The sequence below is a fragment of the Bos javanicus genome, chromosome X (genome assembly GCF_032452875.1).
Source record: "Bos javanicus breed banteng chromosome X, ARS-OSU_banteng_1.0, whole genome shotgun sequence".
In the NCBI taxonomy this organism is placed as follows: domain Eukaryota; kingdom Metazoa; phylum Chordata; class Mammalia; order Artiodactyla; family Bovidae; genus Bos; species Bos javanicus.
In genome coordinates, this window is record NC_083897.1 from 8,680,911 (window position 1) to 8,697,358 (window position 16,448).

Genomic DNA, 16,448 nt, shown 5'->3' on the forward strand with positions numbered 1-16,448 from the left:
TTGTCACTCAGATCAATATAAACTCTTGACCGAGCTTTTCTCAGGGACTGATAATACCGACCAGGATGTGACTGTGTGGGTGGGATGTAGACAAGTGGTCCCGGACAAATACTTTCCATGTTTTTTTTTTTTTTTTTTAAACTTTCTGTTTGTAATAGTCTAGAAGCTACTGAAATATCAGAAACAGAATGAAGGGAAGACTCTATATTCCATGCTGGGGGTGGTATTTCTTTTTTATCCTCTGGTCTTTATTGCATCTGAATTGAACTTGCAGCTGCCACAACCATCTTTCTATCAAACCTGAGAATGAAGTTTCTGCTGAACGTGGTAGATTAGAGAAATGTAAAGCACCTGGGGCCTTGATGATGGGACTGAAGCCTCAGCTGAGCCAACCCCTGAACCCCACAACTGCTGGACTTTCTATTTTGAGAGATAAACATCCTTACTGTTTAACAACAATATTTAAATATGTTTAACTGTGGCATGAACAAAAGAGGACATTTTTAAGCGATCAGAAATATTGAGTTACTTATATCTAGTGCTAATGACTAAAACCTATCATTGCTGAAGATGAAGCAGAGAAGGACAATGAGCAAATTCATGTTATTACATTTCAAATAAGTAAGTTAATTAAAAAAAAATTTCATCTAATGGGTTGGATTTTGGTCTCAGGCCTTTAGTGACAATTCACACATCTGAGCTTCCTTAGAAGACAGATTTTCGCACGTCTTGCATTTCACTTTAGAATATCAAATGCACCCAATTCTCTCATCTGGAAACGTTTTACACCCATAGAACGAAACTTAAAATTTAGTTTCTGAAATTCAATAATTTTTCAAGGGATCAATCCAGAAGATAAACAATAAATTTGTAAATTATACTTTTGTTTTTGTCATTAAAAGCCTTGCTTACACTTCACCATGAATAATATACATCATGTGAGTTTTGTGCGTATATGTGTGTGTTTCTTTCACAGTTAAAGAAAAACATGACCACTGTTCATTAAGGAATAAAATAAATACATATATACCTGCTGTCAAATGAGATCTCTGGAGGAATGACATGAGTACTGTCCTTGCCAATAAGGAATTTGATTCGATCATAGAAGAGTCTTAAAGTGTGCTGAGACAAGAGAGATTGGCTTTGCTGAATGAGGTCAAGAGGATCTGGTGAGCCCTGGCAGAGAGGACTGACATAACAGTTGCTTTGTTGACAACAATCTGGGTCCACACAGTCAGTCAAACCATCTGAAAAAGAAAATTTTGAAATTTAGCTTCGGGAGAAACAACATAATTTAAAATATGCACAAATGGAGAAAAATCTAGAATATAGCCAAAGGTAACTGTCCATGTTTTGAGTTTAGGATCTATTAAATTCACATATTTCTCATGATGTATCTATCACTGTCTCTGAGTTTACATGGCACATCAGTGAAATTCAAACTATTTTGTTCATAAATCTTTCCTTCCTGAGTCCTCCTGTAGTGCTACATTGGTTAGCATTTGAAGAGAGTATTCTATGAGTTACCACTTTTTAAAAAATTAATTTTTATTGGCGTATGCTTGCTTTACAATGTTGTCTTAGTTTCTACTGTTCATCAACAGGAATAGACAAAGGAGATGTGGTGTATATATACACAAGGGAATATTACCAATAAAAAGGAATGAAACTGGGTCATTTGTAGAGACATGGATGGACTTAGAGAGTGTCACACAGAGTGAAGAAAGTCAGAATGAGAAAAATAAATGTCATATACTAATGCATATATGTAGAATCTAGAAAAATGGTATAGATGATCCTATTTGCAGGACAGGAACTGAGATACAGATGTAGGGAAAAACATACATGGATATCAAAGGGGAAGAGGGGTGGAAGGTTTTGGGATATTGATACATATACACTACTGATATGATGTATAAAATAGATAGGGTTTCCTTGGTGGCTCAGATGGTAAAAAATACACCTGCAATGCGGGGATACCTGGGTTCAATCCCTGGGTTGGGACGATCCCCTGGAGAAGGGAACTGGCCCCATTCCAGTATTCATTGACAGACTTTATTTTCTTGGGCTGCAAAATCACTGCAGATGATGACTGCAGCCATGAAATTAAAAGATGCTTGCTCCTAGGAAGAAAAGCTATGACCAACCTAGACAGCATATTCAAAAGCAGAGACATTACTTTGCCAACAAATGTCCGTCTAGTCAAAGCTAGGTTTTTTCCAGTAGTCATGTATGGATGTGTGAGTTGGACCATAAAGAAAGCTGAGCGCTGAAGAATTGATGCTTTTGAACTGTGGTGTTGAAGAAGACTCTTTTTTTTAATATACATTTATTTATTTTAATTGAAGGCTAATTACTTTACAATATTGTGTTGGTTTTGCCATATATCAACATGAACCCACCACAGGGAGGGAGATGGGTGGGGGGTGCAGGATGGGGAACACATGTACAGCCATGAATAAGACTCTTGAGACTCCCTTGGACTGCAAGGAGATCAAACCAGTCAATCCTAAAAGAAATCAGTCCTGAATATTCCTTGGAAGGATTGATGTTGAAACTGAAGCTCTAATACTTTGGCCACCTGATGCGAAGAACTGACTCTTAAAAAGACTCTGATGCTGGAAAAGATTGAAGGCAGGAGGAGAAGGGGATGACAGAGGATGAGATGGTTGGATCGCATCACTGACTCAATGGACATGAGTTTGAACAAGCTCCAGGAGTTAGTGATGGACAGGAAAGCCTGATGTGCTGCAGTCCATGGGGTAGCAAAAAGTTGGATATGGCTGAGTGACTGAACTGAACTGATAAAATAGATATCACTCTTTTGAAGTTTCCTTCTTCCTCAGCAAGACCATCCCTTCAGGAAAATAACTATTTCTTATATTTTTTTGAATTTATCACATCATGTACATTTCTGAACATACAATTAACAAAGGTTTACCAACCTAAATTTGTCTGTACTTTAAAAAATTCTCCCAACACACTTGTCTAGTCCTAACTGCCACAATAGAAGTTGGTATCCTTATGGTGACAAAATGTCTAAAGTACGGCGGTGATTTTCACTTCTGAAAATTACCTGGAGAGCTTGAATCAATTACCGGAGAGTTTATTAAACCTGTATATTCTTCAGTCCCACCTATTAAAGCAGAATTTTCTCAGAGCCCAGGATTATGCCATACTTAATCTGGTGATTTTGAAGCATACTAAATTTTCAGAACCACTTTTTTTGAGAATCTGTAGAAGTGACTAGAACTTACTTGTCCCGAACAGCATTATTCGAGGCATATACTAAGGTAACTTCCTGTATTTAGTGATAAGTCACTCTGTTTCATTCTAGGCCTTCACCATTTATTCCAGACTCAAGAATCCAGGGTTGCTCAAATAAATATATCACATAAAAGCTTCATTCTTTGGTAGAGGAATGATGTGGTACACAGGGGTTCTAGGAGGAAGGGAGACTTGAGAATACAGTCATTCCTTGGTATCTGAGGGTGATTGGTCCCAGGACCCCCACGGATACCCAAATCAGAAGACACTCAAAAGTGAAAGTGTGAGTCCGCTCAGTTGTGTCTGACTCTGTGACTCCATGGACTCTAGCCTGCCAGGCTGCTCTGTCTACGGGATTCTCCAGGCAAGAATACTGGAGTAGCTTGCCACTCCCTTCTCCAGGGGATCTTCCTGACCCAGGGATCGAACCCGGTCTCTTGCATTGTAGGCAGACTCGTCACCATCTGAGCCATGAGGGGACTCACTCTTTTATATAAAATGGTATACTATTTGCACATAACCTATGCATATCCTCCTGCATACTTTGTCATCTCTAGATTACTTATAATGCCTTTGTTGTTTAGTGACTAAGTCCTGTCTAACTTTTTGTGACCCTGTGGACTGTAGCCTGCCAGGCTTCTCTGTCCATGGGATTTCCCAGGCAAGAATACTGGAGTGGGTTGCCATGCCCTCCTCCAGGGGATCTTCTGACCCAGGGATCGAACTGCATTGGCAGAAGGATTCTTTACTGCTGACCAGGGAACTAATACAATGTAAATACCATGTACACAGTTATAAGTATAATGTAAATGCTATGTAAATAGTTATGAGGGGTGTGTCAAGTTTTGCTCTTAGAACTTTCTGGAATTCTTCTTTTTTTCCAAATATTTTTGATCTGCAGTTGGTTGGATCTATAGATACGGAATGCGAGGATACAAAGGGCTGACTGTAGGTACACAGCACTGTGTTAGGCGCCTGGAAAGTAAAAAGCTAAAACCAACTTTTTTCCTGTCTTTAGGAGCTCAGAGCTTAGTAGGAGGAATAGGCACACAAAACAGCTGACTCATACACTTGTTAAACCTGCAGTAGGTGTTACAAGAGAGTTAACTGCAAACAGAAGGGGCTGGAGAGATTAACTGAGCATATAGACACTTCATTCTACATCCAATACAGAAAAATAAAAATTAAGGTCCTTGCAAGGTCCTTAAAGCAGACAAGTAGCTCTAGTGTCAATGCTTAACAAGGATAAATATAAAGATGCTCAACTTCTTGCTTGCCGTGGAATAGGGAGGTGCGGATGGATCACAGCTCCTTAGGCTGATGATGAAAGTCACTGGCACGGTTTTCATGTGGCTCTTTTGCTCGCTCACAGGTGCTTACAAGACTGCTCCTGTTGAGCTGGAGGGGGAGGCACCACAGCTGGAGGCAATGGAAGCCAGGAACACCAAGGGAGTAGGCATTTGGAGCAGTAGCCCCAGGGCACCCAGGAAATATTTTTCCCCACATGAGGTCCTTTCAAATTCCCTGTACTATAGACACTACTTTGATTTAAAATGCAGTTTGCTGCTTTCTGGCCTCCGCTGTTAGTTCAGTATATTTTTGCCCCCGATTTTTGCTTTTCTGTATATATGTTTCTTTTTCACTGATGAATAATTGTTAAGTGTGGATTAGTTTCACTAAGAGGTTCCCTTCTGGTCCCCTTTCTCCCCTCATTCAGCAAATTTTATGAACAGATTTTCTCTAGATTGTAGATGCCACAACCACCTCTCCCTCCAGGACATTGTTCATAGCCTCCTCTTAGCACCTTCCCTCTTGACTCTGCTAATGAAACATCCAATGTGCTGAAAAGCTGGCAAAAATATCAGTCTGATAAAAACTGTTTTCCGATGTCTGGAATTGTGCATAAAATACTAAACAATGAAAAACTACTTTTTCAGATGGGCAGTTACCTTTATCTTTCAAATTGGCAGCAAATGCAGTAGTCATAAGATTGGGCTTTCAGAGGTTTCAATCTGTCTACCGCATGATTCTAACTTATTTTTGAAAAGAAATGGATTTTAAATAAATAGTAATACCCAAATGATCTTCAAAACTGGAGTCTAAAACTAAACACAGAGCCAGTTGAAAATTTGGACTCACATTCTCATAGAATTATGTGCTATAAACTCCAAGCTAATGTTTCATATGCCATAATTGTCTATTATAGGGGGTTGACCCTCTACGACCTCTGTTTTCTGAGAGAATAGTACAACTTCTCTTGAATCTAGAAAGGCTACAGGCAAGCCAACCAATAATGGTATGCAACCCTTGAATTATAATTCATAGGTAAGCCCAGTACATGGGCAAAGATCTACTTACCAATTATCACATTGGATAACACTCCATACAGTATGTCTAGACTGTTACAAAGAAGTGTAAATGACAGTCACACTGCTTGTGTGTGGGTTGCTTTTTTTCTTCCTTTGGGTATTAATGGATCTTTTATCTTTCTGAACTGGAAGCTGTGGCACCCTCCTGACAGCCAGGCTCAAGGTGTCAGATATGGACACATGAAATGTTAACTTATTTTACTTTTGGGGCCTATTCCCTTTAAAGGAATAAAAATAAAAGCAGGCAAAAAAAAGGGGAGGTTAAATTGTCTTAAAGGACTAAATACAGCATTCACTGATCCTAGCTTTGCTAGCCAGGTAAGGGCCATTCCAGCTGGCTCAGTTGGCGATCATGAAGATCAAGGACACTGATTTCTTCGGAACATTTCTTCACTATTTAACTTTTACCTATTAGATGCATGCCCTTGGTTGAAAGCCAGATTGAATAAGGGAATATGAATGATACAGGGAAAACCCATATTTTCCTAATCCTTAAAATGAATTTACAAATATATATCATCTTAGGGACAGCGCCCATATCATCACTTTGATGAAAAGGGACAGCTAGTTCATGGTAGGCTATCCAAAAGGATTTGGCAACATGTACAGATTAGTGAGGGGCTTCTCAGGTGGCACTAGTGGTAAAAAACTTGCCTGCCAATGCAGGAGACACTAGAGATGGGGGTTCTATCCCTGGGTGGGGAAGGCCCCCTGGAGGAGGGCATGGCAACCCACTCTAGTATTCTTGCCTAGAGAATCCCATGGACAGAGGAGCCTAGTGGGCTACAGTCCATAGGGTTGCAAAGAGTTGGACATGACTGAAGTGACTTAGTATGCACGCATGCATGCAAGCATGCATAGATTAGTTAACGGCCTTCCAGGTAGCTCAGTGGTAAAGAATCTGCCTATAATGCAGGAAGCGTGGGTTAGATCCCTGGGTCAGGAAGATCCCCTGGAGAAGGAAATGGCAACCCACTCCAGTATTCTTCCCTGGGAAATCCCATGGACAGAGGAACCTGGAGGGTTGCAGTGCACAGGGTCACAAAGAATCGGACACAACTTAGTGACTAAACAGCAGCCGCAACAGCATAGTTTAGTTAATACGCGTCAGGTATGGCACTAGGTACTCCCATGTGTATTATTTTAACTAAATCCCTGTGACAACCCTGTTCGGTAGACATTCTCATCTCCATTTCACAAATAAATGAGGGGGGGCCGAAATGTGGTTGGAAGAAATTTGGGAGCCATATTAATACCCAGTGTTCTGACTACAAATAACATGCCTGACATTATCATCCAAGCAGTATTACTAGTACTATTGACCTCGGTGTAAGACCTCCAAGTGCCTGATTAATATAATATTTAGCTATTTTAAAAATATTTATTTAGCTGACTGTGCCAGGTCCTGGTTGTGGTACATGGGATCTCCAGTCTTCATTGAGACATGCAGGATCTTTTAGTTATGGCCTGTGGGATCTAGTTCCCTGCTGCTGCTGCTGCTAAGTCGCTTCAGTCATGTCCGACTCTGTGCGACCCCAGAGACGGCAGCCCACCAGGCTCCCCTGTCCCTGGGATTCTCCAGGCAAGAACACTGGAGTGGGTTGCCATTTCCTTCTCCAATGCATGAAAGTGAAAAGTGAAAATGAAGTCGCTCAGTCGTGTCCGACTCTTAGCGACCCCATGGACTGCAGCCCATCAGGCTCCTCAGTCCATGGGATTTTCCAGATCAAACCCAGGCCCCCTGCATTGGGAGCAGAGAGTCATAGACGCTAGACCACCAGGGAAGTCCCTTAATGTAGTATTTAGAACACATGAAGTGGTTAAGGTGAAAGAATCAGACAACTTTGGTCTAACCTTGACTTTGCCATTTACAAATCAGTGCAACTCCTGGATTCTGTTTCCTCATCTGTTAGATGGGATGAGTAGAGGGCTGTTGTGAGGATCATCACATGCTATCATGATCATATTAGCACAGCGCTTAGGGTTTAGTAGCTAGCACTCTCAATAAATGTTACTTAGCTATGGTCATTAACCAAATTCTAGTCTGTACAGACAACAAAGAGTCCAGGGACAGAGTCCTAGGGGTAGATGTTAATGGTCTGCAGTGGCAGCTTAAAATGTTCAGACTCACGTTTTTTCAAGTTGCCTTATCACTGACCAGAGGGCAATTAACTTCTCTGTAGCATATTCAGTTCATTAGAACTTGTTCATTTTGTGAACTCTGCTTCATTAGGTTGTCAGATAGGTAGGAATCTATGTGGCTCTAAATGGACACTAATGCTACAGTAAATCTTTATTCATTGAATTTCACAAGTTCAGAATTTGTTATCATTTGGACAGGGGCTGGACTGAAGCTTAACCTTTTCAGTGTGTATAGAGTAGAGGATCTGCCAAGCAAATTAATAATGAAAAGGAAATTGAAGGGCTGATCATTCCAATGATTCAGTTGAACAGAATCTTCTCAGACATTTAGGAATCTACAAACAATGGACTAATTTTGAATCATTCATAAATATTTACTAAAGCAAGGCCTCTACTAGGAAATCCTGGTAGCTTCATTGTTGCTCTTATAAGCATCAAAGGTAATATGATTGTATTTCCTTTGGAAATAGTCTATAATTCATCTTTTTTCATTTACTCAGGCTGACTTTCACCTTAGTATTTTGCTGTATTAGTAAAAAGAAAGTGGGAGAGGTTAAGGGCATTTGCATTGTAACTGCCTAAATCGTTGTTATTGCTATAACCTATACAGTTACTCTTCTGCATCAGGAAAGTAAATTGTTTATATTCCACTAATGTTCACGTCCTCCCCACCTGCCATCAATGGCTTCCACATTGCTCAGAATAAAAGCCAGCATTCTGACAAAGACCTGTTTTCTCATAGTCTGGTTCTCCACCATCTCTCTCTTACCTCACCTCCCTCCCATTACCATATCCCACAACTCCCTTCACCACTATGTCTATGCCTGGAAACTTCTCTCCAGTGTTAATATGGCCCACTCCTTACTTCATTTAATTCTTTACTCAAATGCCACCTTCTCAGTGAGGCTTCCTCTGACCACAATATTTAAAAGTTCACCTCTGTTGCACATTCCTATCTTGTTTTAACCTGTTTAAAAATTTCTCCATAACACTTACCAGCTTCTATCATACTGTTTAAAAAACTGGGGGGTTTATTGTTTGCCTCTCATAACTAGAATATAAGATCCATGAAACAAGGATTTAGTCTTCTTTATTCATTGCTATTTCCTTAATGACTAGAACAGTGCCTGAGTCCAAGTAAGCATTCAATAAATATTTGTTGGATGAATAAATGGATGTCTTAAAAGTCCTATTTATAGGACACTTATAAATGTACCTAGAAATTAATAAATGTTCAATTAATGCATCAAAATATGTAAGTTACAGATGGATTCTTCGTTGACACCACACCTTTATTACCCACTTTATATTGAAAGTGAAAAAAGGTGAAAGTGTTAGTTGCTCATCATGTCCGACTCTTTGCAACCCCATGGACTATAGCCCTCCAGGCTCCTCTGCCCATGGAATTCTCCAGGCAAGAATATTGGAGTGGGTAGCCATTTTCTTCTCTAGGGGATCTTCCCAACTCAGGGATTAAACCCAAGTCTCCTGCACTGCAGGCAGATTCTTTGCTGTCTGAGCCACCAGGAAAGCCCTACTTCAAACATTCTTATTCATTCTCACCACAAGCAGGAAGATGTCAAGTATTATTAGCCTTAGTTGATAGATGATGTGACAAATCTAGTTATAGAATGGTTAACTGAGTTATAGAGTTTAGATGTTCCAACTTCCACTTATATCTGAAGTCACTTGGCAGTTTAGGTTCTCATAACTAAGATGATCTTCTAATAAATGAGTTCCTTGGAAATGAAGGGGGATATGGTCAGAAGAAAAAATAAGGAATATACTTCCAATGCCAAGCCTCTTTTCTCAGCCAAAGCTTAAAAGTAAGTGGAGGGGCCCTTAAACAGAGCAAATGTTATCAATTCACTGCTCCTTCTATTTCATTTTCCTATTTATTAAACACTGCAGGATGCTGGTGACATTCAAAACATGAGGCTTATTGATCCATGAGCTTATATGTGTTCATAATTCACCCATGGTGCTGATTTCTAGATCTAGAAACACTACATCATTAAACTGGCTTGCAAATAGCTATTGTCCTTAATGAATGGTGACTTGTTATGAAGAATGATTCCTGGAAGATCATTCTCTTTTAGGCAATTAACTTATTGATTTTACCAATGAATATGAATATAGCCCACTGGAAGAATTTATATAAGAAAAACTTTGACAAACAGGTGACAAATACTTAAAAGATAAGAGGGAAAAAGGCTGTTTTGATTAAACACTCTTATTATGCATCTTTTTAACCTCTGTGGCAATCTTTCCACAGTATAAAAATTCACCTTCATTCCTTTATAACTTGAGTGAATAAAATAATCTTTGATAGCTGATAATCTTTTAAAATTTACAATGTTCTGTATAATCTGGCCAGTGCCTACCTTTATATTCTCACCTCCTACCAATCTCTCCTTGACTCACTGTATTCCAGCCACAATAACTTATCTTTCACTTTCTAGAAGAGTCTAGTACAGTTTCACCTCAGGGCATTTGTACATGCTGTTTCCTTGGCCTGGAACATTCTTCTTTTGACTCATGGCAGGCCTCCCTTGCCACATAGACCTGGTTAGGTTCTGCTATACATGTTTATAGCACTGTGAAAACCTTATGGCACTCTTCACAATTGTAAATATATACTTAATTCTGTGGTTTCTTGTTTAATATGTAAACCATAAACTTGTGCAGGCAGAAAGTCATTTGTCTTTTTCTCCTTAGTGTCAAGCACAATACTTGGCACAAGGCAGTGATGAATGAGTGGAAAATTGGGTACCCAATTTGAAATGTTGGGCTGAAAGGTAAAATTTTGAATCAAACATTTGGATCAGCACTCTCCAATAGACCTTTCGCCATTGATAGGAATGCTCTAGATACGCCCTAACACAGTAGTCACATGCCTCATGTGACCACTGAGCAATTGAGATGTGGCTAGTGCAGCTGAGAAAGGAGATTTTTAAGGTTATTTCAATCATATTTAAATAGTCACATGTGGCTAGTGGCTACCATATCAGACAATGCAGGTTTTGAGATCTCCAAATAGATGTTGAATGATCTATAAACTCAGCCAAAGAATACAAAGAAGTTTGAAATTTTTACGAAGTCCAATTTATCATTCTTTTCCTATTGTGGTTTATTTCCTAGCTTTTATGTTTGAGAAGTCCTTTCCAATCTTGAGATCTATCACTATACTTTCTTCTAATTGTGTTTGAGTTTTCTTTTACTTTCAACTCATTAATCAGCTTGAGTATTTCTATATATTTTATTCTTTTGGAATATGGCATAAATTGAAAACCTAAGTTTTTTTTCTTAATAGTTGTTTCAGTTCAGTTGCTCAGTCATGTCCGACTCTTTGTGACCCCATGAATCGCAGCACACCAGGCCTCCCTTTCCATCACCAATTCCCAGAGTTTACTCAAACTCATGTCCATTGAGTCGGTGATGCCATCCAACCATCTCATCCTCTGTCATCCCCTTCTCCTCCTGCCCTCAATCTTTCCCAGCATCAGGGTCTTTTCAAATGAGTCAGCTCTTCACATCAGGGGGCCAAAGTATTGGAGTTTCAGCTTCAACATCAGTCCTTCCAATGAATATTCAGGATTTATTTCCTTTAGGATGGACTGGTTGGATCTCCTTGCAGTCCAAGGGACTCTCAAGAGTCTTCTCCAACACCACAGTTCAAAAGCATCAATTCTTCAGTGTTCAGCTTTCTTTATTCAACTCTCACATCCATACATGACTACTGGAAAAACCGTAGCCTTAACTAGACAGATCTTTGTTGGCAAAGTAATGTCTCTGCTTGTTAATATGCTGTCTAGGTTGGTCATAACTTTCCTTCCAAGGAATAAGCATCTTTTAATTTCATGGCTGCAGTCACCATCTGCAGTGATTTGGGGGCCCAAAAAATAAAGTCAGCCACTGTTTCCACTGTTTCCCCATCTATTTGCCATGAAATGATGGGACCGGATGCCATTGTTTTAATTTTCTGAATGTTGAGCTTTAAGCCAACTTTTTAACTCTCCTCTTTCACTTTCATCAAGAGGCTCTTTAGTTCTTCTTCACTTTCTGCCATAAGGGTGGTGTTATCTGCATATTTGACTCAGCACCTCTTACTTCATAATGCTTCTTTTCCCTACTGACTTCTGATGCTTGGTTTTATCAGATAGTAACTACTTGTACTGGGGTGTGTTCCTGAGCTTTTATTTGGTTGTATTGGTCTGTCTACTCTTACATTACTACCACTTTGTTTTAATTACCATAGTTTAAAATTATTCTTTAACATATGATAGTTCTAGCTTGTTCTCACTATTCTTTGTTTTAGCTATTCTGATTCAGTTAATATAATGTCTAAACTTCTTTTCTCATGTCAATTCATATGAGCCTGTAATATATGGTGATTAATTTTCCAAATCCTAAATCAGGACGCTAGCTTTATTAACAGCAGTGCTTCCTAAGGCCCACCTGACTTCACACTCCAGAATGTCTGGCTCTACGTGATTGACCACACCATCGTAGTGGTCCGGTTCATTAAGATCTGTCTTGTACAATTCTTCAGTGTATTCTTTCCATCTCTTCTTGATCTCTTCAGCATTTACTAGGTCTCTACCATTTCTGTCCTTTATTGTGCCCACCTTTGGGCAAAATATTCCCTTGATATCTTCAATTTTCCCGAGGGATCTCTAGTCTTTCCACTTCTGTTGTTTTCCTCTAGTTTTATGCATTGTTCATTGAAGAAGGCCATCTTGCCTCTCTTTGCTATTCTTTGGAACTCTGTGTTTAGTTGGATGTACCTTTCCCCTTCTCCCTTGTTTTTTGCTTCTCTTCTTTCCTCATCTATTTGTAAAGCCTCCTTGGATAACCACTTTGCCTTTTTGCTTTTCTTTTTCTTTGGGATAGTTTTGTTCACTGCCCCTTGTACAATATTACGGACCTCCATCCATAGTTCCTCAGGCACACATAGTTCTTCAGATGGAATTCTGGTAGAGGTATTCAAAACCATAAAGGATGATGCCATCAAGGTGTTACACTCAATAGGTCAGCAAATCTGGAAGACCCAGCAGTGGCCACAGGACTGGAAAAGGTCAATCCTTATCCCAATTCCCAAGAAGGGTAAGTACTAAAGGATGGTCAAACTATTGAACAATTGCACTCATCTCCCATGCTAGTAGAGGAGGGCCTGGCAACCCACTCCAGTGCTCTTGCCTGGAGAACTCCCATGGATGGAGGAGCCTGGCTGGCTACAGCCCATGGGGTCACAAAGAGTTGGACATGACTGAGCGACTAAGCACCCATGCTAGTAAGGTCATGCTTAAAATCTTGCATGCTAGGCTTCAGCATTATGCAAACCAAGAACTTCCAGATGTCTAAGCTGGGTTTAGAAAAGGCAAAGGAGCCAAAGATCAAATTGCCAACATTCACAGGATCATAGAGAAAGCAAGGGAATTCTAGAAAAACATCTACCTCTGTTTCACCAACTATGCTAAAACCTTTGACTGTGTGGATCATAACAAACTGTGGAAAGCTCTTGAAGAGATGGGAATACCAGACCATCTTACCTATCTCCTGAGAAACCTATATGCTGGTCAGGAAACAACAGTTAGAACCCTGTATGGAACAACTGATTGGTTCAAGATTGAGAAAGGAGTACGACAGTGCTGTTTGAGGTCACCCTGTTTGTTTAACCTGTATGCTGACTACATCATGAGAAATGCTGGGCTGGATAAATTACAAGTTGGAATCAAGATATGTGGGAGAAACATCTACAATCTCAGATATGAAGATGATACCAGTCTAATGGCAGAAAGCAAAAAGGAACTAAAGAGCCTCTTGATGAGGGTGAAGGAGGAGAGTGAAAGAACCAGCTTAAAACTAAATATTAAAAATACTAAGATCATGGCATCTAGCCCCACTACTTCACAGCAAATAGAAGGGGAAAAGATGGAACCAGTGACAGATTTCCTCTTCTTGAGCTCCAAAATCACTGCAGATAGTGACTACAGCCATGAAATAAGGAGATGATTGCTTTTAGGCAGGAAAGCTATGACAAACCTAGACGATGTGTTGAAAAGCAGGACATTACTCCATTGACAAAGGTCTGTACAGTCAAGTGGTCATATACGGTAGTGAGAGCTTGACTATAAAGAAGGCAGAACGACAAAGAATTGATGCCTTCAAACTGTGGTGCTGAGAAGACTCCTGAAAGTCTCTTGGACTGCAAGGAGATCAAACCAGTCAATCTTAAGGGAAATCAACCCTGAATATTCATTGGAAGGACTGATGCTGAAGGTGAAGTATTTTGGTCACCTAATGAAAATAGCTGACTCATTTTAAAAGTCCCTGATGCTGGGAAAGATTGAGGGTAGGAGGAGAAGAGGGCATCAGAGAATGAGATAGCTGGATGGCATCACCGATGCCATGGACATGAACTTGGGCAAACTTTGGGAGATGGTGAAGGACAGGAAGGCCTAGCATGCTGTAGTCCATGGGGTTGCAAAGAGTTGGACATGACTGGGTGACTGAACAACAACAACAAAGCAAGACACATGATTAACACATGAAAATGTGGTTACCATAAGGTTAAGTCTCCTCTTTCAAGCACAAGATTGTGCACATGCTGTGTGCTTGTTGACTAAAGGGATATATGAGGTTAAGACATTTGATAGATTTGTGATTTCTGTGGTAATTAGTTTATATATATATAAAATGCAAAAGAGAGTTTTCTCTTTTCTCGCATATTAAAAAAATCCAAGTGTTCTTGGTTCTGTTTTTACTGTTTAAGGAGTTCTAAGGTAGCTCCGAGACCTGTGACACCCACATATTCAATGCAGCCCAATTAGTTACCAAGAGTCACAATGCACTGAATCAGAGTGTAACTAAAGTCAGAGCTGCAGGAAGTAGCAGTAATACTAATGAGTATTCAAAGCTGATTGCAATGCAAAAAACACAATCCTGCCATTCTTTATGTATCAGCAATGATATGGAGTAATGAGATAGCAGCTACTTGAAGCAACTGCTTGAAAGTTACTGTAACGTTTTTTTGGAAACTGAAGATTTCTTAAGAATTAACATTAAGGTGATGGATGAAACTGGAGCCTATTATACAGAGTGAAGTAAGCCAGAAGGAAAAACATAAATACAGTATACTAACGCATATATATGGAATTTAGAAAGATGGTAACAATAACCCGGTGTACGAGACAGCAAAAGAGACACTGATGTATAGAACAGTCTTATGGACTCTGTGGGAGAGGGAGAGGGTGGGAAGATGTGGGAGAATGGCAATGAAACATGTAAAATATCATGTAGGAAACGAGTTGCCAGTCCAGGTTTGATGCATGATGCTGGATGCTTGGGGCTGGTGCACTGGGACGGCCCAGAGGGATGGTATGGGGAGGGAGGAGGGAGGAGGGTTCGGGATGGGGAACACATGTATACCTGTGGCAGATTCATTTTGATATTTGGCAAAACTAATACAATTATGTAAAGTTTAAAAATAAAATAAAATTGGAAGAAAAATAAATAAATAAATAAATTAAAAAAAAAAAAAAGAATTAACATTAAAAAAAATAAGGACCATATTTTTCTCCCCAAAAGGTTCAATTGGTACTTTCTGATTTAATTAAAACTCACACACCTACATGCACAAACAAGTATGCAAATATTCATCATAAGGCATATCCAACCATTTTGGATGGCTGGAAATGAACCCTGCCATTCTGGATAGTTGGAAAACTGAGACCAACAAATAAAGGGCATTTAATGTATTCTTAGGGGTGTTACTTAAACAGTATAAAAACACATTTATTGTCCAAAATTTCAGTCATGGGACTTTCAGAGGCTATTTAATCCAGCTATTTAATCTATCTTTCCATCTCAAGGAAGAGCTAAATATTTATTTGTCATCAGTATCATCTTAATCCCACCAAGGAGCCTCCCCATCCTACTCCCTAAAGAGACAATCATATAAATATACTAAAATCACATCGGGTCCTTCATTTTTGATTCTCACATATATGCACATTTTTAAAGCAACGTTCATAGGTCGAAACAGATTCAGCAACATCTTCTATACCTTTTGCATCTATATATACCACAGATATTGAAATTTGATAATCCACTATTTCATTACTATTTAACTGATCCATTCATTAAACATTTTTGACTCCCCTGAGGTAAACTTGAGGCCACAAAAAAATGCTTGATAATTAAACATTCAATTATTTTTTTAAAATAAAGCTGTATATTATTAAGGGAGGAAACTTATTGTGGCTCAACACTGAGTCAGAAATTTTACTTGCATAGGTTGTTAAAGTATTTTCTGAGCATATCATTTGAATCAATATATCAATTGAGAAATTTCTATTACTACACCTTCAATCCTTTTTGTAAATAAGCAGACTACCTAGGTTTACACTCTGGCTCTGTCATTTACTTTCTATATGATCTTGAGCATTTTATTTAACTTCTCGGTGCCTCAGTTTCCTAATTTGTACAGTAGAGTTAATAGTAGTTTCAACCTCATGGAGATTAGGTGAAATAATTCACATAAAGGACTCAGCACAGTGCCTTGTACATCGTAAGCACAATACAAGTGAGCTAATTCTACTAGTAATTATATTTGGCACCAAACTATGGACGCTCGGACTTCTTTGGTGGTCCAGTGGTTAAGACTCT

General features: G+C 39.3%; 1 protein-coding gene across 3 annotated transcripts in view; it reads right to left on the reverse strand.

The window, feature by feature from the left end:
• The window catches only part of TENM1 (teneurin transmembrane protein 1), a 911,501-nt gene that overhangs the window by 185,279 nt on the left and 709,774 nt on the right, over positions 1-16,448 (reverse strand). For all 3 annotated transcript variants that reach the window (XM_061409574.1, XM_061409573.1, XM_061409572.1), the window contains one exon: positions 1,031-1,247. In XM_061409574.1, coding sequence (XP_061265558.1) covers positions 1,031-1,247 — 217 coding nt within the window. The remainder of the gene's footprint in view (positions 1-1,030; positions 1,248-16,448) is intronic.